This window comes from Bison bison, unplaced genomic scaffold (assembly GCF_000754665.1).
Source record: "Bison bison bison isolate TAMUID 2011002044 unplaced genomic scaffold, Bison_UMD1.0 scf7180017864298, whole genome shotgun sequence".
In the NCBI taxonomy this organism is placed as follows: Eukaryota; Metazoa; Chordata; class Mammalia; order Artiodactyla; family Bovidae; genus Bison; species Bison bison.
The window spans coordinates 141,133-166,747 of NW_011494870.1; the positions used below are offsets into that span (position 1 = coordinate 141,133).

At 35.0% G+C, this 25,615-nt stretch overlaps 1 protein-coding gene across 1 annotated transcript in view; it reads left to right on the top strand.

The window, feature by feature from the left end:
- LOC104996790 (vacuolar protein sorting-associated protein 13A-like) overlaps window positions 1-25,615 on the top strand; it is a 207,917-nt gene that overhangs the window by 123,572 nt on the left and 58,730 nt on the right. Inside the window, exons 33-40 of the mRNA XM_010851154.1 lie at window positions 960-1,242; window positions 3,212-3,607; window positions 4,015-4,119; window positions 4,239-4,385; window positions 10,407-10,535; window positions 10,940-11,073; window positions 17,636-17,765; window positions 24,809-25,041. Coding sequence (XP_010849456.1) covers window positions 960-1,242; window positions 3,212-3,607; window positions 4,015-4,119; window positions 4,239-4,385; window positions 10,407-10,535; window positions 10,940-11,073; window positions 17,636-17,765; window positions 24,809-25,041 — 1,557 coding nt within the window. The remainder of the gene's footprint in view (window positions 1-959; window positions 1,243-3,211; window positions 3,608-4,014; window positions 4,120-4,238; window positions 4,386-10,406; window positions 10,536-10,939; window positions 11,074-17,635; window positions 17,766-24,808; window positions 25,042-25,615) is intronic.

Consider the following 25,615-nt stretch of genomic DNA (forward strand, 5'->3'; position numbering starts at 1 on the left):
AAGAATGTGATATTTAAGTATAAGATTTAATTGTAAGTGAAGTGAAGTCGCTCAGTCGTGTCTGACTCTTTGCGACTCCATTGACTGCAGCCTTCCAGGCTTCTCAGTCCATGGGATTTTCCAGGCAAGAGTACCGGAGTGGGTTGCCATTTCCTTCTCCAGGGGATCTATCCGACCCAGTGATTGAACCACAGTCTCCCACATTGCAGGCAGACACTTTACTCTCTGAGCCACCAAGGAAGCCACCGATCATATGTGACATCCAGTACTTTTTATCACTGTCTTCTTGCAATCACTGCACTAACTTCTATAATGCTGTCCAACATTTCAGTAAAGTTAAAGTGTTAGTTGCTTAGTCGTGTCCAACTCTTTGCGACCCCATGGTCTGTAGCCCGCCAGGCTCCTCTGTCCATGGGATTCTCCAGGCAAGTATACTGGAGTGGGTTGCTGTTTCTTACTCCTGCTCAATAAAGTTAAGTATCTATTGAAAGCCTTCATTTGATTAACCTTGAAAAGCTGGTGATTAATTTTTCAACAGAAATATATTTTTGGTTCATGAACTCAGTCATGGTACATACTTGGGACCACGTATCCAGGAAAGCCAACTTCTTTAAGTGTGTAAGTCACATCTGTAGGTGTGTGTGTTGCATATATGACCTGTATGATAATGTATTTTCTGCAAGTAACCAGTTATGAGCTTGTAAACATACTTTTAAGACAGCATGTTTGTAAGAAAAATACTCTCCTTTTGAAAGCCAAATAACTTCATTACTTTACAGAAAGTTAAAATGCAAATATGTATCTGTATATCTGTCTTACCTATCTCTAAGAATGTGAAAATATAAAAATTTATTACAGTAGTATGGAGAAAGATAACTTCACTGTTCTAAAGCTGCAATCAAATAATTTATGTTTTCTTTTGAAGAATTTTAAAGCATATTGTTTAATCTTTTATGCAGATCACTACTTTCTCTGAAGCCAGAAGATGCAGACTATCAGATGTGTGAAGGAATTGACTTTGAAGAAATTATAAAACAAGATGGTACTTCTTTCAAGAAAAAATGTAGACCTATAAACCCTTCCAGGAAGCCATTTATCATTAATATAGTCCCAGAAAAAGATAATTTGACATATATGTCAGTGTATTCAGAAGACCGTTGGGACTTACCATATATAATACATTTGTGGCCACCTATTCTACTCCGAAATCTTCTTCCTTACAAAATTGCTTATTACATAGAGGTATCCTGGTATTTTTTAATGCCTTCTTGTCTTTGATTTTGTAGCTTTAGTTATTTAAAATTATGAGTAATAAAGCAGTGTTTTAAAATTCTAATAAAAATTTTAGAACTGGTGAACAGACAGTATAGATTTTCATTAAATGAAAATGTTTCAATGATGTTATATAAAAGAAGATTTAAAAATTTTTTTCCATTGATTTACCTTAGAAATATGGTTACTAAGTTGGGTATAATTTATATCTACAACTATGATATGCCATTTTAAAAATCATGTGTGAAAGTACTAGATACTCCTGTAGAAAATTTTAGAAAATAGAGATAGATTGTCTGTAATCACATTATCTGAAGGTAGCACTTCTGATGAAGATATCATTTCAGTTCTAAAATATATTTTTCAGTCTTTCCCATGCATGTATATTTTATATATTTTTGAAAGATGGATACTAACTTTTCAAACAAGTATGAGAATTAGTATGAAAATAATAGTACTAGACTTAAAACCTGCTACATTATATTATTCTTGTACCTTTAGGTTTCTAAAAGGATTTCATGATTATAAAAATGCTTTTTCTTTTAAATACTCTTGAAGAGATTACATCCGATTCCTTCCTGTTGCTATAATAGGAATCTCTCCATCTTAGGATTTTCAGTGAATATTCCACTTACCATTGCTTGTCATATGTAAAAAGTAGTTCTTCATTGTAATCTATTATTTGTTTTGTTGGAGTCTGTTATTAATGATTGGAATTTACTATGTGTTTATACTTTTCTGTCAAATTTTTTTTGGGGGTGAGGGAGTTAACACATCTGTGGTTTAAGAATATCTATTTTCCATATAGTTGACAATTAAGATAGTGGTTAAGAATTACCTCTTTACTATCAGATAGACTTGAGATTGAATCTTAGCTCTATCTCTTACTGGCCCTGGGTCTTTAGGTGAGTTATATTATCTTTCTAAATCATTTGTCCTATCTTATAAAAGAGTGATGGTAATAAAACTTTCATGACCGGGATATAGGGAAAATCAAATTAAATATGTAGTAAAGGACTTAGCACAGTGCCTGACAGGCATATGGTTTCTACTGGTTAACCTCTCTAGCACCACCAGCAACACTATTCTCTTTTGTGGAACATGTCAGGTATTGATAAACTTAACATTGTTTTTGCTTTAAGTAATTTAAAGTCTTAAGATGAAGAGGTTCCTATGTTATAACAACAGGAGGGAACCAGATTAGAGATGCTAGAAAAACAGGTGAAATCCCCAGATGGGCTATCTGTTCCATTTTAATAGAACTTTTAACTTGATGCTTTTAGGGATAACACTGTTTGCTAGTTTTCAAAAGAGATGATCAGTTTTTAGAAAGATAGTTTACCTGTGGTATGGAGAAGGGCTTAGAGGAGTTAAGAGCAGTTAGGAGACTTTTAAAAGGAGGAGTTACAATGACTTGAACTAAGGTAATGCAGGTGTGGATGGAGAGAAATGAACAGTTTTGAGAATTATGTCAGATGCAATATAAACACTTATTGGAAATAGGTTATGAGAGTTTGTTAAAAATCAAGAATTGAAGTTGGTAGCGATTGCTTATTTTGGATTACATACAGTTTTCATTATTTTATACTTTTCACAACTAAAATCATTAGTATTAATAGATAAGATTTATTTTTACTAATTATAGTGTTTTATAGTCTTAATTATTGCCAGCAGAATTTCTCATTATATTATTTAATTTTATTTTCACAATAGTCCTTTGAAGTAGATCATTTAGACCTTTTTACAAATACAGTAACTCAAATGATTTATAGAAGTTTACACAGTTGACAGAATTAGAACTTGAACATAAGTCTTATGACTTTTTCTGACAGAGGTATTTCAAAAGCATTTTGTATAGCATTCAAAATCATTAAGTAGAATATTTTAGCATATCATTCTGAAGCATTAAAAATTGACTGTATTTTCTTTTTTATTATAGGGGATTGAACATAGAGTTTTTACTCTCCATGAAGGCCGTTCAGCCCAGCTTTGTACTGTACAGTTGGATAAAGCCAGGCTACATTTAAAATTACTTGACTATCTTAATCATGATTGGAAAAGTGAATATCATATAAAACCTAATCAACAAGATATTAGTTTCATCAGTTTTACTTGTGTTACAGAAATAGAAAAGACTGATTTAGATATTGCTGTCCATGTGACTTATAATACTGGCCAGACTATTATGGCATTTCATAGTCCTTATTGGATGGTTAATAAAACTGGTCGAATGTTACAGTATAAAGCAGATGGAATTCATCGAAAGCATCCACCTAATTATAAAAAGCCAGTTCTCTTTTCATTTCAGCCAAAGCACTTTTTCAATAACAATAAGGTATGTGAAGTTTTTTTTAAACTTTTATTCTTTAGCTACTTTTCACTCCTTTTTAGTTTGTTTTGAAAAATAAAATATTATGAAACAGGTAGAAATAATATTTGTGAAATATTTGAGATTAGAAAGATTGGAATTTAGTATTGGAAAAGTTTTAGTGCATTAATAATATAACAGTAGTCGTGGTGTTAGTCGCTCAGTGGTTTCCTACTCTTTGTGACCCCATGGACTGTGGCCCACCAGAGTCCTCTCTCCATGGGATTCTCCAGGCAAGAATACTGGAGTGGATTGCCATTCCCTTCTCCAGAATATAGCATTAGTTTAGGCTAAAAAGCAAAAAAGTATATCAACTTAGGTAGGAATTTTTAAAGGTACCTAAATACTAACATATTTGAAATATTTTTTTCTAGGTTCAGCTTATGGTAACTGATAGTGAATTGTCAGATCAATTTTCAATTGATACAGTTGGTAGTCATGGAGCGGTTAAATGTAAAGGCCCAAAAATGGAATATCAAGTGAGTTCATTCTGTGCTCATCTGGAAACTTTTATTTAAGCTCTGTTAAGTAATTAATTTTTATAAGAATGTTATGATAATGAAATAGTTTTTGAAATGTTACTTTTTTTCCCCCATAGGTTGGTGTCACTATAGACCTTAGCAGTTTTAACATTACCAGAATTGTCACATTTACCCCCTTTTTTTTGATTAAAAACAAAAGCAAATATCATATATCAGTGGCTGAAGAGGGAAATGATAAATGGCTCGCTCTTGATTTGGAGCAGGTGGGTAAATGAATTTCAACTTTTGTTATTTCTTGAAGTTGGATACCTGAAATCACTGTGTAGTGTTTTATCTGTCTACCCCCACCTCCCAATTTTGTTTCAGTTCCATGAACATTTTGAGTATTTATTTGTACCAGAATAAACCAAATAAATGATTTCTTTAATTGTTTAACCTGAATATTGTCATCTAGGAATGCATTGCTTTGTAAAAGAGGTGGACACTAACTAGATGGGGTTAAATATATAGCAGTAGAAGACGGGATAAAGTATCAATGCAGCAAATTGATGAAGATAAGTTGGTAAATTTATTTTCTTCAGGAAGATTTTAGAAATGCCTTTATAGGGTAGATAAAGCTAATTACTTTAAAATGATAGTAGTGTTTTAGGAATGAAGTTTTGATTCTGCTCTCTCTGTAGTTGTTAGGTATGTAGATAAGAGCTTTCTGAAAGACTGCCTGAAGTTAATAGAATATTTTACTTCTAAAGAAATTTTGTTCTAAGTATGCTATGATTATAAGAGAAGTATTTGCTATTTTTATTCATTATGCCTTTTTGAAGCTATCCTCTATAATCATTCATTATTCTTGAGTTATATCCTTTAGCATTTCCTTTTGAGCTGGTTGGTGGTAAATACTATCAGTTTTTGTTTATCCATCATCTTTCCTTTATGATAATTCTTCCTGATAATTCCTGTTTTCTGCAACATGTTGTAGCATTTATTATATTCTGGGTTCCATTTTTGTTGAAAATTCTGCTGTGATTCTGTCATTTCTTTGGAAGTTATCTTTTTCTCTCCTGCCTTCATGGAGTTCTCTCTGTCTTTGTTCTGCAGTCTTACAGCTATTTGTCTGCATGTGGCTTCTTTTTAGATATCCTGCTTGAGATACTTTATTCCTAGATCTATAGATTATTTCATACCTTATGTAAAATTTGCAGTGATTATGTTTTTAAATATTGCCATTCTTAAATACTCCTGTTTCTTCCTTCTGGATTTTTAATCAAATTTATTCTAGACCTTTATATTCTGTCTTCTATATATCTTACTATTGTTTTTTACATTTTCTGTCTGTAACTCTTTCCTTTATTTTGGATAAATTCTGCATATATAGCTTTCATAATTTACGGTTTTACTGTATATATCATACAGTGTGTGTGTATGTATGCTATTTGAACCTTCAACTGAATTTTTTATTTGAATAATTATATTTCTCATTTTTAGAAGTTGTATCTTTTTTCATGTTTACCTGTTCATTCATTTTTCCACAAATGTTTATTGTGTACTCTTTAGGTGCCATATTTTAACAAAAGCACACGTCCCTGTCCTGTATATTTTACATTTCAGTGGGAGCTTGGGGGAACCATTATATTGATAATGCCATAGTCAATTAGTAAAATACATTGTATATTTAAAGGTGAAAAGTCTAATAGAGAGAAAGGAAATAAGGCGGGCTAAGAGGTATTTTGAGTTCTAATGTGCAAGGAGTGGGCTGTAATTTTACATAATGTAGTCAAGGATGAGACTTGTTGAGGTCACATTTGAACAGATGTGGAAGAAATGTGCAGGGCTTCCCAGGTGGCACGGTGGTAAAGAATCTGTCTGCCAATGCAGGAGACTTAAGGGATGCAGATTCCATCCCTGGGTTGGAAAGATCCCTTGGAGTAGGAAATGGCAACCCACTCCAGTATTCTTGAGAGGAAAATTCCATGGACAGAGGAGTCTGGCAGGCTATAGGCCATGCCATGACTGAGCACACACATACTGAAGAAAATGTGAGAGGTACGCTTGTCAAGAGTGCAGCAGAGCTGGAAGCTCAGCTGCTAGATACAGAAATAACTGATTAGGTTCAGTTCAGTTCAGTCACTCAGTTGTGTCTGACTCTTTGCGACCCCATGAACCGCAGCACGCCAGGCCCCCCTGTCCATCACCAACTCCCGGAGTCTACCCGAGCCCATGTCCATCGAGTCAGTGATGCCATCCAACCATATCATCCTCTGTCGTCCCCTTCTCCTCCTGCCCTCAATCTTTCCCAGCATCAGGGTCTTTTCCAATGAGTCAGCTCTTCGCATCAGGTGGCCAAAGTATTGGAGTTTCAGTTTCAACATAAGTCCTTCCAATGAACGCCCAGGACTGATCTCCTTTAGGATGGACTGGTTGGATCTCCTTGCAATCCAAGGGACTCTGAAGAGTCTTCTCCATCACCACAGTTCAAAAACATCAATTCTTTGGTGCTTGGCTTTCTTTATAGTCCAACTCTCACATCCATACATGACCACTAGAAAAACCATAGCCTTGACTAGACGGAGACCTTTGTTGGCAAAGTAATGTCTCTGCTTTTGAATATGCTATCTAGGTTGGTCATAACTTTCCTTCCAAGGAGTAAGCGTCTTTTAATTTCATGGCTATAATCACCATCTGCAGTGATTTTGGAGCCCAGAAAAATAAAGTCAGCCACTGTTTCCACTGTTTCCCCATCTATTTGCCACAAAGTGATGGAACTGGATGCCATGATCTTAGTTTTCTGAATGTTGAGCTTTAAGCTGATTAAGACAACAAGTCAAAGTAAAAGTGACAGTCAGGACTTTAATGACTTACTGCAGTAGTATAAGTAAGAGGCTAAAGTGAAGAATGCACCAACTCCCTTTGTACTCTTTTTCCTATGAAACAAACAGCAGTTGGTTAGGGGTGAGGTGGATCAGTGAGGGTAGTGTCATTGTCAGAGGAGCCCTGAACAAAAAGCTGGTACTGCTTTATGGATCTAGGGGATGGAAGAAAGCAAAGGAATGGGGCTGTGTGTGGAACAGTTCTGAGTACTAAGTCAGAATAGAGAAAAAAATATCATCGTATCCCCCTCTTACCTTAATAGAGATCTTGCAGAAGTTCCTGAGGAAGGCCTCTGCCAAAAGCCCTGATAAAAAGGCCTGTGAATACAGGTGCCCATAGTAGGAATGCAGGTACTTGTAAGGGCATGACTAGAAATGGGGTTGAATTCTTGAGAATGAAGTACACTGCATTCTGGCCATGCACCTAGTCTGGTGTGGGGAGGGCTGCTTTGCCCTGTGAAACCTGTCAAATAAAGATAAAGCCTTTATAATTGCCACTGGTATGACCTGAAAAGTTGCACATAGATTTTTAGCCAGGAGCTGGACCCCTCAGTTCATTTCAGTCAGTTAGTCATGTCCAATTCTGTGACCCCATGGACTGCAGCACACCAGGCTTCCCTGTCCATCACCAACTCCTGGAGCTTGCTCAAACTCATGTCCATCAAGTCGGTGATGCCATTCAGCCATCTCATCCTCTGTCGTCCCACTGTCCTCCTGCCTTCAGTCTTTTCCAGCATCAGGGTCTTTTCTAATGAGTCAGTTTTTCACATCAGGTGGCCAAAGTATTCGAGCTTCACCATCAGTCCTTCCAATGAATATTCACAACTGATTTCCTTTAGGATGGACTAGTTTGATCTCCTTGGCAGTCCAAGGGACTCTCAAGGGTCTTCTCCAGCACCACAGTTCAAAAGCATCAATTCTTTGGTGCTCGGCTTTCTTTATAGTCCAACTCTCACATCCATACACGACTACTGGAAAAACCATAGCCTTGACTATGTGGACCTTTGTCGGCAAAGTAATGTCTGCCTTTTAATATGCTGTCTAGGTTTGTCTTAGCTTTTCTTCTAAGGAGCAAATGTTTTTTAATTTCATGGCTGCAGTCACCATCTGCAGTGATTTTGGAGCCCAAGAAAATAAAGAAAATAAATTGCTGGAACCCTCAGCAATGTGGATATCTGGGGAAAGAGCATTAAAGACAAAAGATTGCCCAGGGTAGATGATCTAAAGTAAGAGAATATTTGGCATGGGGATAGCAAAAGAGGCCAGTATTATTGGAGAGGGAAAAGTAGAAGAGAACAAGACTTACCAATGATTAAAAGTAATTCTGTAGAACTTTGAGACCCATTACAAGGATTTTAACTTTTGCTCTGAGTGAAATGGAGAGGGCTGTTGGAAAGTTTGAACAGTGATTAAACACAGTAGGCTCTCAGCAAATATTTGTTGAGTGAATATATGAATATTTTTGGCAGATGTTTCACGTGTGCTCATTTGAGTCCATGGATTCTTAGTTTGTTGGATGTAGTGCATGTGTGCATGCTACGGTGTTTGATTCAGTCATGTCCAACTCTTTGCACACCTATGGACTGCAGCCCGCCAGGCTCCTCTGTCCATGGGATTCTCCAGGCAAGAATACTGGAACGGTTGCCAGTGGGTTGCCCTCCTCCAGGCGATATTCCTGACCCAGGGATCCCACCCGTGTCTCTTACATCTCCTGCCTTGGCAGGCAAGTTCTTTACCACTAGCACCACATAGAACTCTCCATACATCTAGATGCTAAGATTATAATTCCAGCTTTGTTTTACTCTATATATTTTTTAGGTATATCTTTTTCCATACTTTCATTTACAGTAGTTTTATGTCTTGATTTATACGTCAGTTGCAGATAAGAGTATTTTTCTGTTTTTAAAAAACTAATCTATAGCATCTATCTTCTGATAGTTTCTGTTTACAGTAACTGCAATTACAAACACATAACAGCTTATTATTTTTTACTTTACTTTCTCTTTTGTCAATTTCAGCTTTTCTCAAGATAAACTTCTGTTGCTAGTTTAAAATCTTTCCATTTTAATTTTGGCTTACAGTAGTCAACCTTAACATGCAATTTATGGTTATTAGCTATGTTGATTTGTTAAACTTGTATATATATATATATTTTTTTTTTCCCACTACAAAAGACAAGTACTTTGGTACTTTCTCTAGTCTCAGGAGGTCGAGCAGAAAACTCTTTCCAAAGGTATAGCATATATTACTAAACATAAAAAAGTGTACCAGAAAGTAGCAAGGCTTGGGGGTTTTCAAAGAGCACATAATTTTTAGTCTTGTTAGTTCCTCCTGGGAAATATGCTTGACTTAGTATTGTTACTGTTTTGAGTTTCCCAGGTAAGTTTCCCAGATGACTTTCCCAGATAAGTGTTTCAAGAAGCCCTGAATGGGAACTTTCTCAGCCTCTTACAGCCTTAACCATGTCCCATGTCTAGTTCCATTAATTACTTTTTATGACTGAATAAAACTGACTTCAACAAGCTAAGGCACTTGGCACTAACATCAAGGTTCTACTACATTGCCCTCAGGTCATATGATGATGATCTCATACGTCTCATTGAATTATGTGGTTACCAGCCTGGTCAGAGCCTATCACTCTAAGACTTGGTTTACATAATAGTTTACAGACAAGGCTGATTCTCGTTTCCTGTTGTTTTAGCTCTTTTGTTTCCAGCTCCTGTTGTCTTCTTTGTAGGTGCATTAACTCCTCCTGTTCTGTTAGTTTGGCTTCCAGATCACTGATATCCAGGTTGTTTCTTAAGATTTTGAGCCTGTTTTCTACTCTGAACTTTAAGACTTTAGATACTTCTCTTGATTTTTTTTTTAATTTAATTTTATTTTTAAACTTTACATAATTATATTAGTTTTGCCAAATATCAAAATGAATCTGCCACAGGTACACACGTGTTTTTGTTTTATCCTTATTTGACTTCTAAGACTCTGGATTTAGTATTTGTCCTGACTCAACATTTGTGTGTACTTTGACTACTGCTTAAATTACTGGTACCCACAACCCAATTGTGATTTTTTCATAATAGAACATTCCCCTATTTTAAACTGATCACTTTGGCTCAGTTTACTTACTTACTTTTCAGTCTGACTCTAGCTCTGGACCACATTAATATCTCTTCACAGCACTCTAATTATTTTAGCTCTTCAACTTACTACCCATTACTGTTTGTGTTCAAAGTGCCCACAAGTGGCGCCCCATCTCAAAATCAACAGTTTATAGCTAAGCAATACAGTAACCAGAGTAGTGTTGACAGAGGTTTATTTTAAACTATTTTAAGCCTACTCTAATGGGTTTATTAAAATGATAAAGGTCTTCATGGTGAAATCATTTTTAAAAAAAATAAATATGTGTAATATGTGTTTTAGTGTGTCCCCTTTTGGCCTGAGGATGCTTCTAATAAACTTCTTATTCGAGTTGAAAGAAGTGAAAGCCCTCCCCATAAGATACATTTTAATAAGGAAGAAAGTTGTATTTTACTGCGTCTAGACAACGAGGTAAGTGATTTTTGTGTGTGTGTGGTTAGAGAACCTAAAATATACTTACTAATTTTTTAATAGTGATTTTTGTTTGTTTTACCAAAAATGAACAAACATTTCTCTTTGCAAAGGGAGAAGTTCTAAAAGGACACAAGAGATATAAACAATTTAATTGTTGCATAGAAAGTTACAGTGCCTGGAATAAACCACATCTTGAATTTGACCCATCTATCTATGATAACTGAGAGTCATGGTTTTTCAGACATGCAGTATAAAATCCTGAATTACTTTCTAAATCATAAGAACAACTGTATTAGCTATAACAGTTTTATTATTAAGAATAGTTTTATTATTAAATGTTACTGGTTAATGTTCTTTGGAAATGATCACATTAGAGAATATTTTCTTTTCCTTTTTTCTAGCTTGGAGGTATTATAGCAGAAGTTAATTTGGCTGAGCATTCTACAGTTATTACATTTTCAGATTATCGTGATGGAGCCGCTACATTTCTGTTAATAAATCACACCAAGAATGACATTGTTCAGTATAAGCAAAGGTAAGAGGGTTATTACAGATACAGTATCCTCTGATTTTAGCAGAGTCTAGGTGATAAAACTTTGACTTTTTAATACTTTCTTAAGAGTATAAAAACCACTAATGGCATTATGGCCATGTAAAACAATGTCCTCGTTTAAAAAAATGTATACTGAAATATATAGGTTTATAACTGACTTGATATCTGTAACTTACTTTTTGAAAAGTTTTAACATAATTGACATAAAACATAAGTTTCAGTTGTCCAACCTAATGATTAAATGTTTGTATATATTTTGTAAAATCATCACAACTATAAGTCTAGTTAACGTTCATCACTGTATATTGAGAGGTTTTTTTTGTGATGAGAATTTTTAAGATTTACTCTTAGCAACTTTTGCATATAAAATAGAGTATTATTAACTACAGTCATCCTGTTGTGCCTCACACCCCCATGACTAATTTTAGAAATGTAAGTTAGTACCTTTTGGCCCCCTTTACTCGTTTCAGCTGTCCCTGCCTCTGCCTGTAGCTTCTACCAATCTAGTCTCTATGTGTTTCGTTCTTTTGGTGGTTTTCTTTTTTTCTTGCTTTTTTAGATTTCACATTTAACTGAGATAATATGGTATTTGTCTTTCTCTCACTGGCTTATTTCACTTAGCATAATGCCATTAAAGTCCATCCATGTTGTTTCAAGTGGCAAGATTTCCTTCTTTTCTATGGCTGAATACTATTGAATTCTCTGTATCTAGAATGAAATATTATATGTGTGTGTGTGTATATTTATATACATACCTCATTTTCTTCATTCATTCATCAGTGGACACTTAGGTTGTTTCCATGTCTTGGTGATTATATGTTATACTGCAGTAAGTACGCGTATTTGTTTTGAATTAGTGTTTTCATTTCCTTTGAATAGATATCCAGTTGCTGGATCACGTGTTCTGTTTTTAGTTTTTTGACAAGCCTCCATACTGTTTTTTGTAGTGGCTGCACCAGTTTTCATTACCATTGACAATACACAATACCTTTTTCCCCAAATCCTCACCAACATTTATTTTTTTTCTTATCTTTTTGATGATAACCATTCTAATAGTGTGGGATGATATCTCATTATGGTTTTGGTTTGCATTTCCTTGATGATTAGTGATATAATTTACTTTTAAATACTTCAGAAAAAAAAAAAAAACTGAAGTAACTATGGCAAAAGCTTGATCAGTGCAGAATCTGGTGAGGAAATTGTCAGAGTCTATCATAAGCATTTTGTCTAGTTTTGAAACTTTTTATTTTTAATGAACATAATGTAAATATTGATTCTTCAGATTTTTTTTCAAACAGTAGATAACATTTTTCTTGCTGAGGCATATGGGAAAGGACCACTACGTTTTTAAGCTTTGCTAAAGACCGTGTTTATATATTTATTTCAGGATTACTCATAACATCATGTGTTTCAATATAATGTGATATTATATCCTCCTAGTACCACTACAGTTAACGTAACCTTTTCCTCTATTTATGGGTCCCAGGTTGTCTTGAATTTATTTTGTCTACTTTTTTAGTTTGTTTTCATGTCACTTACCAGTGGGCCCATGTTTATCAGTGCATTTCTGCTTTTTTTTTCCCACTGCTAACTGTACATTCTAATCATTGACTAAAATAAAATAGGCGTTGATTGAGAACCCCAGGTTGATCTAGCATATACCTAGAACTCCTCCTTGCCCATCAGTTCTCTCATTTGTGAATATGTTGAGAGAGAAGAGAGCCTGTTTTTTATGATTATCCATATTATAAAAATAGTAAATTGGTTGATTAAAACTGGCAAAACAAGTAGAAATGGCTTTTACTTATTTGCCCTTCAGTTCATTTTCCTCGCCTAGCCTTTCTCAAAGAAATTTTCACAAAATTAAGACCTCCAGGAAATGATTTGAGTGACTATTTTCTCATTTCTCTCAAACATATTACATAACTGGTAACATTCTAAGATACATAGGAGCTAAGTTGATTCTTTATATACTGTGGATAATATAGGGCATCATAGCTTAATTCTCTGACATCTGGTTGAGCCTGGCTAATCTGAACAAGAGACTTTATCAGTCCTTCTTTGGGCTTTACTTTGCACTCTTATTTATAGTCCAGTTCAGATATGAAATGTTTTAAAATTTTACCTCCTGCATTGTTATAATTATAAAAGTAAGGGGTGTAAGAGAAACTAAAATGTGATCCTGTGTAGAAATTCTGAAACTGCAAAATTAGTCGTAAAGGGAGTTTATAAAAATAACAATGTGCAAGAATGAACATGGGATTTAGGTTTATAATTATTTGAAGAAGTGAAGTGAGGTTAAAGTCACTCAGTCGTGTCTCACTCTTTGCAACCCCGTGGACTATACAGTCCATGGAATTCTCCAGGCCAGAATACTGGAGTGAGTAGCTGTTCCTTTCTCCAGGGAATCTTCCCAACCCAGGGATCGAACCCAGGTCTCCCACATTGCAGACAGATTCTTACCAGCTGAGCCACAAGGGAAGGCCAGTTATTTGAAGAACTTCTTAAATCAAGAACATGGAATTTTGGCTTAAAAGAGGATTGAATCCAGATCCCCAAATCTTTACTCCAGTGTAGCCTTCTATTGAGTTTCATGCTACCACCTTTTCCTAAATACTGTATTACATAAGAAGCTAACATGATTCAAAGCTGACCTCATCATTTGTACTGCAAAATCTCTTTCTCCTCTATATCCTTATCTCAGTGAATGACACTGTCATCCACCCTTGTGATTCTAGATTTCTCCTGCCTCACCATGCCATCCAGTTAAACTCTTATTTTTTAAAAAAATTTTCTCTTCTTGTCTACTCTCTGCTGTCTTTTCAAATAGCTACTCTGTCCAGCACTTATTTCTTGAGTAGATTTTAAGTCTGATTCTCTAGTCTTATCTCTAGTAAATCCTCCAGAGGTAGGTTTCTAAAAATACTAAATAGGGGCGTCCCAGGTGGCTCAGTGGTAAAGAATCTGCCTGCCAGTGCAAGAGATGTGGGTTCAATCCCTGGGTCCAGAATATCCCCTGGAGTAGGAAATGGCAACCCACTCCAGTATTCTTGCTTAGAAAATTCCATGGACAGACTGGGGGGCTGCAGTCCATAGGGTTGCAAAGAGTCAGACATGACTGTGTGAATGAATGCATGCACATGCGTGCACACACATACACAAAAAATAAATACCAAAATAATTGAATTTTTAAAAATAAATAAAAATACTAATGTAATCATGTCTCTTTCTTATTTAAAGTTCTTTAGTGATTTTCCATTCTTTTAAAATGTTTGTATACTACTTTTCTAAACATTTCTCTTTCTGTTGTCTCTTACCCTGTACTTAAGTCCAAGTGAAGTGTTTGTTTCCTGAATGTTCTGGGATCTTCCATGTGTTATTACCATTCCAGTTGCTCCTTTCTGCTAGAAAAGCTTCATTTGCATGCAGTCCCTTCCGTCACCTCCTTAGTCTGTATACCCAGTTTTCCATTGCATCTTTGTACACATAGATTAAAGCGTTTGTCACATTCTATTGTCATTTTCTTGTGAAGTTACTACTTGTACATAGTTAATATTCTGAGGATCCTGGTTGCTTTTTATTTTCTTTGAATTCCCTGAGGTCAATTTGAGATTAATTTTTTCATAAAGAATGTTCCGTGGTGAGTGATATAGACTTAAAGCATTTGTAAATACATCCAACCTAATTTATCTGAACAACACTGTTACATTTGCTATTCTTTCATAGAAAAGTAAGGAACATAGAACTTTTGTTTCCTCTGCCTTCCCTTCCCTTGGCTTTTTTGTTGTTGTTAGTGTGGTTCTTGTTGCTGTTGTTGAGTTTCTCAGTCATGTCTGACTCTTTGAGGCCCCATGGACTGACTGTAGCACACCAGGCTTCCCTGTCCTTCACTATCTCCCAGAGTTTACTCAGACTTATGTCCATTGAGTCGATGATGCCATCCAGCCATCTCATCCTCTGTCACCCCTTTTCCTCCTTCCCTCAATCTTTCCCAGCATTAGGGTCTTTTCCAGTGAGTCGACTCTTTACAGCAGGTGGCCAAAGTATTGGAGCTTGTTTCAGCATCAGTCCTTCCAATGAATATTCAGGGTTGATTTCTTTTAGGATTGACTGATTTGCTCTCCTTGCTGTCCAAGGGACTCTCAAGAGTCTTCTCTGGCACTGAAGTTCAAAAGCATCAGTTCTTCAGGGCTCAGCCTTCTTTACGGTCCAACTCTCACATTCAAACATGACTACCAGAAAAACCATATCTTTGACTATATGAACCTTTGTCAGCAAAGTGATATCTCTGCTTTTTAATACTCTGTCCTACATATAAAAAATAATATCATTGGATGTCCGTTTATTTTTTTAATATTTTGTAGAAAAACTGTGAAAAGCATAATCTTTGATACCAAAAATGTTGACATTTTGATTGAGTTCTTTTTTTACTGTTGCTCTCTGTTTATATTTCTGAATCTCTTGTTTTTAACAGCTATTGCAAGCATGTAAATTTGCTTCAGAAACACAATTTTAAATGAATTCATGATATTCCATCATTTAGGTGCACTATAATTAAAAGTTCTTCTATTGTTGAGAATTTGTTTCTGATTTTATAATGTTAAAAATCTGTCTTTTAGTAAAAGTTTTTATCCTGTTTGTAATCCTTTTAAAGACTAATTATGATTCCTTGCCATACTTTTTTGTCATATGGATTATTTTCTTCTAATGATGATTTGGAAAATATAATTTTATTTCTCTTGTATATGATTACTTTTTGTGTTCTTGAAGATTTTGATGCATTTAAAATTTTGAGAGTGAAACAGTATCTGCTAATTTTCCATGAAAAATATAGAGTACTTTTTCATTTCCTTCAATTTCTCTTTCCAAATTCAGTTTCTTATGAATATAATTTTGGATTTTTGAGCCAGAGTAATATATGGTTAATTTTTCAAAACTATGTTATTGAAGATATTTGGATTGATTTATAATTGGATTTCCCTGGTAGCTCAGCTGGTAAAGACTCCATCTGCAATTAGGAGACCCTAGTTCGATTCCTGGGTTGGGAAGATCTGCTGGAGAAGGGATAGGCTACCCACTCTAGTATTCTTGGATTTCCCTGGTGGCTCAGCTGGTTAAGATTCTGCCTGCAGTGCAGAAGACCTGTGTTCGATCCCTGGATTGGGACTATCCCCTGGAGACGGGAAAGGCTACCTACTCCAGTATTCTCCATGGACCCTATAGTCCATGGGGTCGCAAAGAATAGGACACGACTTTCACAATATTAACGAGTTAATTTATTTGACTGGTTTAGTTTAATGTAACACAGTTCTTAAAATTTTATTTTGACTCCTCTCTGGCTTGGTTGGAAAAAGTAAGGGTTTGTGGTAATACCTTATGCTGTTGCCTATTTCAAAATGTCTTACCTTTGGAAATTAACAATTTGGCATAAAATTTTAAGTCATAACTCTTGCCTCAAATTTGTGTAGGCATTGCTGCATTGTTTTCTAGCATTCAGTATTACAGAACAGAGTGAAAAGTCTTATTTTTATTTCTAAGGGTAACTATGATTTCCCTCTATCAGGTTTAGGGTAGGCAGGTTTCCCTCTTCTTAAAATTTGACATTTCCCAAAGTCCTACATTCTGTGTTGGATGATATTGTTTCCATTCATTTAGTCTGATACCCAATGAAGTCTAATCTGCAGAGTCAGCTTTTTCAGCTCAGAAAAGTTATATTGTATTATTTTTTTGATTTTTAACTTCTCCATTTTCTTTTGCTGAATTGTTTTGTGAGTTGATTGAGTTTCTTAGATTTATATCCTGTGTCTTATGGTTTTTAAAAATAATTGAACTGAATTTTGACACAGTAAAATCGATTCTTAGGAAAGTATTACCAGTTAAATTCTCTTAGATTTGGTATAGATAAGGTAAAGTAATTGAAATAGTTTTCTTTCATAATTAATTAGTATTTAAAGTTGACAGAGGAGTTTCAGAAACCTGGAGATATTTTTTAAATTAATTTTTGACAGTGCTAGGTCTCTGTTGCTTTGTGCGGTCTTTCACCAGTTGCAGCAAGCTTGAACTACTCCTCCTTGAAGTGCTTGGGCTTCTCATTGTGGTGGCTTCTCTTCTTGTGGAGCATAGGCTCTGGGGTTCACAGTCCTTGTGGTGCAGGGACTCAGTAGTTGTGGTTCCCCAGCTCCAGAGCACAGGCTCAGTAGTCATAGCTCATGGAGTTAGTTGCTCTGTGGCATCTGGGATCTTCCCAGACAGGGATCCATGTCTCCTGCATTGGCAGGTGGATTCTTTACCTCTGAGCCACCAGGGAAACCCAACCTGAGATATTTACTTCCTAACTAGGGCAAACATTTCCCTTAAAATATTCTCATTATTTTCTCAGAAAACCACTTTTTTATTGTATAAGGAAAAATTTCAGTCTACTTTACTCAGAACTATCATAAATCTTAATTAATGGATTCAGAATTAATGAAGTATTATTTTAGATTCTTAATATATTTGTATACTTGCACTTAATTTACTGTGTTTTTTTTCCTATTTATGTCAGTTCCCTCAGTGAAATAGAAGATTCCCTCCCTCCTGGAAAAGCAGTATTTTATACATGGGCTGATCCAGTGGGCTCTAGAAAGCTGCAGTGGAAATGTGGAAAAAGCCACGGTGAAGTAACACAAAAGGATGTATGTACTGGGTTATTATGGTGTTCTTAGTAGGATTTTATTTATTTACTTTTTCAGTCTCATTAGTTTTGAGGCCTTTTGTGTTTATACTTCTTAAACACTGCTGAAGATTTTTAAAGCAATATTCAAGCTTTAACTTAACCAAAAATGTTTAAAACTGGAAGCAGTCTTATTTCTTCTACCTTCTTATTTGCTATTATATTATAAAGGGTAAACTTAGATACTTTCAGCATTCAATTTATAAACAGATACAAATTATTATTGCATTAAAGGTCATCTAAGTCAGTGTTGCTTCTGTGAAGGACATTTAAGAATCTGTTAACATACGGATTTATCTCTGAATGGCAGACTGTTGTTTTCTTTTTCTTTTTTTTTTAATTGGTTTTGCCATATATCAAAATGAATCCGCCACAGGTATACATGCGCTCCCCATCCTGAACCCCCCTCCCTCCTCCCTCCCCATAACATCCCTCTGGGTCGTCCCAGTGCACCAGCCCCAAGCATCCAGTATCGTGAATCAAACCTGGACTGGCGACTCATTTCATATATGATACTATACATGTTTCAATGCCATTCTCCCAAATCATCCCACCCTCTCCCTCTCCCACAGAATCCAAAAGACTGTTCTATACATCAGTATCTCTTTTGCTGTCTCGTATACAGGGTTATTGTTACCATCTTTCTAAATTCCATATATATGCGTTAGTATACTGTATTGGTGTTTTTCTTTCTGGCTTACTTCACTCTGTATAATAGGCTCCAGTTTTCTATAATAATAAAGTTAGGTATAAACATATTCCAGTAACATATTAAATGACTTTCAGAAATTGTTTTATTAAAGCTTCATTGATCTTTCAAAATTTATCTTAATTTGTTCCCTATTCCAGTGTCTTTTTTCTTGCCACTAGTTATTATTTCTTATCAAATGAGTAAATGAATGAGTACTGAATGTTTATTAATTTTTATGTCTTTTGCTTTTTATCTTTTGAGATGATTATATGCTTTTGGGGCTTTGTCTTATTTGGTGGTTTTTTCTAATATTAGGCCAGCCTTGTATTTTTGGAATTGACTTGCTAATGTTTTATTCAAGACTTTTGCTTGTATTCATGAAAGAAGTTGGCCTGTCACTGTCTTGTCTTCTAATAATCTTACCAGATTTTAATATTAAGGTCATCCTGACTTCTAATACATGTTGGGAATTATCTATAATTTTTCTGTTTTTTGAAAGAGTTCATGTTAGACTGGTATGATTTGTAGAATGTTTGGAATGTTTGCTGTAGAGTTCACGAGTGAAGCCTAGTCATCTTACCTTCAATAGTCTTTATAAGAAAGTTTTTAAATTAGGAATGCTACTATTTATTAACAGGGCAGTTCAGTTTTCTACTTTTATTTGTGTGGTTTTGATAAGAGTTTTTCTAAGAATGCATTTATTTCATCTCAGTTTTCTAATATATTGATATAAATGTTTTTATAATATCCATATTTTTATCTTTTTAAGATTTATGGTGATGATTCTTCTTTTTGTTCCATTCCTAGTGTAGGATATTTGTGCCTTCATTCCTTTTTTCCCTAAGTTTTGCTGAAATTTTATTAGTTTAATTAGTTTCAGTTTGGTTTTGTCTGTCAGAAAACCATTAGTTTCCCTTTTGATCTCTTTTATACATTTGTTTTCATTTTCACCTATTTTTGCCTAATCTATATTATATTCTTTCACCTTTCTTCTGTTTTAATTTGGTAATTTTCCTTTAAACTCTTGAGATAGATAATTGTATTAATCTGCTCAGGATGCTATAACAAAATACCTTAGCCTGGATGCCTTAAACAGTGGAGATTCATTTCTAGTGGTACTGGAGGCAGGAAGCCTGAGATCAGAATGCTAGCATAGTCAAATTCTGGTGAACTTTTATGAGGATGCTTCCTGGCTTGCAGATGGCAGCTTGCTATGTCTTCACAGGGTGAAGAGAGAGGGAGTGAGCTCTCTGGTATTTCTTATAAGGAAAGGAATACTGGTGGATCAGAGCCCTATTTACACCCTTCCCCTCCCCCATGGTGTCATTTAACCATGATGTCATTACCTCCACCATATAGTCATATTGGAGGCTGAGACTGTAACATATGAATGGGGAGAGGGGAGCAGCACAAATGAGTTCACAGCAGATACCTAGATCATTGCTTTTTAGATTTTCTTCACTTTTTATTTGAAGTCACTTATCCCATGGACGGAGGAGCCTGGTAGGCTGCAGTCCACGGGGTCGCGAAGAGTCGGACACGACTGAGCGACTTCACTTTCATTTTTCACTTTCATTCATTGGAGAAGGAAATGGCAGCCCACTCCAGTGTTCTTGCCTGGAGAATCCCAGGGACGGGGAAGCCTGATGGGCTGCCGTCTATGGGGTCGCACAGAGTTGGACACGACTGAAGCAACTTAGCAGCAGCAGCAGCAGCAAAGTCACAAACTTCTTCCAAAAACAGTAGCAATTCTTTCTCACAAATTTGGCTGTATATTAATTATTTTTTAGTTCAAAATATTTTCTGAATTTCATTGTGATTTATTTTAATGTTTTGGTTTCATGGTTACTTAGGTTATCACTTTTCAAAAGTATTTTTTTTTGTTTATTTATTTCTAATTTAATTCCACTGTGACCAGAGAACATACTCTGAATCAGTTCATTGAAATTTGTCGAAATCGACTTTGTGGGCTTGTAATCAATTTTTGTTAATATTTTATGTGTATTTGAAAAAAATACATATTCTGTGGTTGGCATACATATATGACATACATATTGACATATATATATGTCAATTTGTTCAAGTTTTGTTGAGTTGTTTAGATCTTCTATCTTATTAAGTTTTTTGTTTGTGGTGGTTCTGTTGCTGTGAGAATGGTGTCTGAAATCATGGATCTATGCATACCTTTTTTGGTTTTCTTAATTTGGGCTCTTACATTTTGAAACTGTGTGATTCAGTTCAGTTCAGTCGCTCAGTTGTGTCTGACTCTCTGTGACCCCATGGATTGAAGCACGCCAGGCCTCCGTGTCCATCACCAACTTACAAAGTTTACTCAAACTCATATCCATTGAGTCTGTGATGCCATCCAACCATCTCATCCTCTGTCATCCCCTTCTCCTCCTGCCTTCAGTCTTTCCCAGCGTCAGGGGCTTTTCAAATGAGTCAGCTCTTTGCATTAGGTGGCCAAAGTATTGGAGTTTCAGCTTCAACATCAGCCTTTCCAATGAACATTTAGGACTGATTTCCTTTAGGATGGACTGGTTGGATCTCCTTGCAACTATGTAATTAGGTAGATATAAATTTAGAATTGTTGTCTTTTGTTAAGTTGATTCTTATTAGTGTATAATGTTGCAGTGCCCACCACAGTATCTTTTTGGGCTTAAATATTGAGACTTATAAAACTATCATAGGCCACAGTTTGCAACTGCCTAACTGGGAGGATTATTGTTGTTGTTTAGTCACTAAGTTGTGTCTGACTCTTCTGAGACCCTGTGGACTGTAGCCTGCCAGGCTCCTCTGTCCATGGGATTTTCCAGGCAAGGGTTGTTGACTAAAATATTATTCAAAACCTAAAAGTGTTGAGAGTTATGTTCTATTTGGCAGGAATTTTTAGGACTTCAATCCCAGGAGGCAGCATCTAAAGTATCTCTGAGAGAATTACTCTGAAGTGGCAAGGCAGTGTTGAGGGAGCCAGGATATATAGGAGTATTGTAACAAAGGACAGGTAGTCTGAACATCAAAAGATTATTGTTAATTTAAGAAAAGCAGATAGGTCAAGTTAAGGCATTGAGCACTTTTCTGTGTATGGGAAGGTACAAGAGTCTGGGCTCACTGAACTCATTCTTCTGATATTCACCTCAGCTATCTGGGACTAGTATCCTGTGTTTTTATATTCTGAGTTCCCTCGGGGCTCACCAGCTCATCCTAGACTGCGACTGTAATTGTTGACTGTGACATCCTTTGTTTACTAATATGGCAGGCAGTATTCCACTTATCAGAGTGAATAGCTGATTAGTTTCATTTGTCTGAAAATGTCTTTATTTTGCTCTGTTTTTAGTGAAGTATTTCTGCCAGATATCAAATTTCAGTTTCGGCACCTCTTTCCTCTTCCTCTTAGGAATTCACCATTGCATAAATGTTAGACTTTTCATCATGTCTCTTACGACTTTTACGTGTTGTTCTAAGACACATGTTCTATGATGTCTCTTACGACTTTTATGTGTTCTTTAATCCTTTTCTCTCCTTCCTTCAGTATGAATATTTCCTTCTGACTTGTTTTTCACTGTACTTCTTTTACTGTGTCTAATCTACTCTTAAAATCATCTATTGAGTTCTTAATTTTAGTTATTGAAATATCAGTTCTAAGGTTTCTATTATAAAAGTTTTTGTTCCCATATTCTCTATCTTGTTACAAAATTTCTTGAATGTTCTGATCATAACTACTTTAAAGACTGACAATTCCAATACCTAGATTTCTTCTGGATATTTTAAAATTTTCTCTTTTCTTGGTTTTCACTAAAATCCATTCTGTTTGCATGTTTATTTTTGACTCTGTGCTGAACACAGTATATGAAAAATTTTAAAGATAATTTGAGACTCTGAATGATGTTCCCTAACTTCTCAGTATTTGCTTCTACTTTTTGAACTGACAGTTGTGAACTCTGGATACAAAGTCCACTTTGTCTTTTCTGTTACTTTTTTTTGTTTTGTTTCTTGGTTTTATTTATTTATTTGACTACACTGAGTTTTAGTTGTGGCATGAGGGATCTTTAGTTATGGCCTGTGAACTCTTAGTTCCGCATGTAGGATCTAGTTCCCAGACCCTGGATCCAACCTGAGCTCCCTGAGCATTGGGAACACAGAGTCTTAGCCATTGGACCACCAGGGAAGTCCCACAAAGTTCACTTTTATTGGCTTTCTTTATCTCTCAGATCTTGGTGCCATTAATTCATGCTATCTTAGAAGCTTTTCTGTCTTTTCAGACACATATTTTTCCTTTTTAGATGTTTTCCAACTTTTTGCTGTTAGCAAGAGGGTTTGTCTCAGACCACCTAGTCATCAGTTGCCAGAACAGAAACCCATGATATCTTTTTAAAATTAAGCTTGTTAGCATATGGGAGTATAATGGCATTTTGTGTATTGATTTTTTTTTTAATCCAGAAAATTCACTGAATTCTCTTATTAATATTGTTTTTTATTTTTCCACATGTACAATCATGACACTTAAAAATAATGAGAGTTTTGTTTTCTCCTTTTCAGTCCTTTCATCTTTAATTTCTTTTTGCCTTACTGGACTGGCTTGCATCTCTCTGTCCTGTTTAATAAAACTGATGTTTACATATATTTTTGCCTTATTTCTGGTCTCATGTTATATGACATCAACATTTACCTTTAAGTGTGATCTTTGCTGAAGTTTGGTATGTGTTTGGGAAGTTTGATAAGAGGTTAAAGAACTTCTCATGTAGTCTTTGTTTGCCAAAATTTTTTATTATTCCTGAATATTGAATTTTGTAAAATGTTTTCTCTCACATTTTATTTGTATAACATTCCTTTCCTCATACATTCATCTTGGATCATTTTACTCTTGCTGGTATTTAATTCCTCCTGTAGAATTTGCTCGAGTGAATTTCTGTTGGTGGTGATATTTAGTAGTTTTCATTTGTTTTCAAGCATCTTTATTTCTTGTACTTTTCTTCACTGAGGAATACTTTTGCTGAGTAAGGAATTCTGAGTTCCGAGTTATTTTCTTTTAGAATATTGATTGTACTTTTCCATTGTCTTTCCAGTGTTGCTCTTGTGAAGTCCAGTGTTGTTTAAATGTATTTGAGAGAGTTGCCCATGATTGGCCTAACTTTATTTTTTAAATTCATGATTATTAGATTTATTTTTTTTTAAATAATTCATTTTAATATTAAAAATAATAAGCTATTTAACATGTCGATTAGTACCTTTGCATCAGTTCAGTGCAGTTAAGTTGCTCAGTCGTGTCCGACTCTTTGTGACCCCATGGATTACAGCACGCCAGGCTTCCCTGTCCATTTCCAACTCCCTGAGCTTGCTCAAACTCATGTCCATTGAGTCAGTGATGCCATCCAACCATCTCATCCTCTGTTGTCCTCTTCTCCTCCTGCCTTCAGTCTTTCCCGGCATCAGAGTCTTTTCAAATGAGTCAGCTCTTTGCATCAGGTGGCCAAAGTATTGGTGCCTCAGCTTCAATAAGTACTTTTGCATACTTATATCACAATGATAGTTGAAGTTTGCAAAGATAAACTTGTAATCCACTATAACATATTAGAAATATTTCAGAATTACTTGGAAATTTGCTTATTTACATCTTAATGTAGTTTTAGTATTGTGTATTGTATTTTAGAGAGTGTTGTATTTTAGAGAGTGTTTTAAGTAACATGACTATAGTAACTTACTTTTAATTTTAGTGGATTATAACATGAATGTGTACTGTATATTATAATACCTTGTTTAATCAGAATGTTCATTAACTAGGAATTAATGGCTGACAGTTAACTATTAGAAGTTAATTATTTTAAACTCAAGACCCTGATATCAGCACAATGCTTATATAGAAAGTCTTTCTGTAGTATTAACCCTGTAGTATTTGTGCTTTGTAGAGCATGCAACTGGCGTGTCAAATATTCTTTTATCTTATTTAGTTCACCTCTGAAAAGGAATAGAAGTTTCTGACTAAACAACTTTTAATGCATAACACATTGATTAGTGTTGTAATAAGGCAGAGAAGATAAATTGTGTTACTAACTAGCCTACAAAGGAAGACTAATTAGATTTTACTATGATATTAAAAGTTTACCTGTCTTCCTGACTTCATAATGATTATGGCAAAAAATTTCATTAACTAATTTGAATTATGTAAATTTCAAAATGTTACACAATTGTTAATTTATTTTATTCCTATGAAGGAGCTACCATTACTATTCTCATTTTTCAAGTGTGGAATGTAGATTTCATGTTGGTTGGGACCAAACCCTAATTTTCTTATTTTTTTGATGATTTTATTTCAGGATATGATGACACCTATAAATTTGGGGAAAACGACCATTTATTTAGTTTCATTTTTTGAAGGCTTACAACGCATAATTTTATTCACTGAAGATCCAAGAGTATTTAAAGTGACATATGAAAGTGAGAAAGCAGAGTTAGCAGAGCAAGAAATTGTGTTGGCGTTACAAGATGTTGGGATTTCTCTTGTCAACAATTATACAAAGCAAGAAGTAGCCTATATTGGCATTACAAGGTTAGATGTATTAGAATTTGGATACATTTAAGTGTAAGTTCTTAATCATTAAGAATTGTGATTGTAAAGTCTAAAATGAATTAAATTTTGTTTTGACTATTCAGTGATACTAATCAAAGGTAATGCTAATTTAAAAGTGCCTTGATACTTTTTTTGCCTTTCAAGATAAAGATATACCAAAAATCAGATTTATACATCTCTCATCATGTTATTTTCCCAACTCTCTGAAAATTAGAATTATTCAACTTATTAAAAGTATATTTTCTTTCTTTAACATGTCACAAGGAAATGTTTAATTGTTCATTACCACCTGTTTCTATGAGTTTATTTTGAAGCGTGTTTGATTTGCTACACTGTGTTAGTTCCTGTTACATAACATAGTGACTCAGTATTTCTGTTTATTACAGTGATCACAATAAGTCTAATTACCGTCTGTGACCATACAAAAATTATTGATTATTATTGACTGTATTCCCCACTCTATACATCTTACTTTCTAATCACTTTCTACTTTGATCTTGGCACTTTAAGATCTAATAAGTTAATATTGTATTTACCATTTCCCATATAAGTC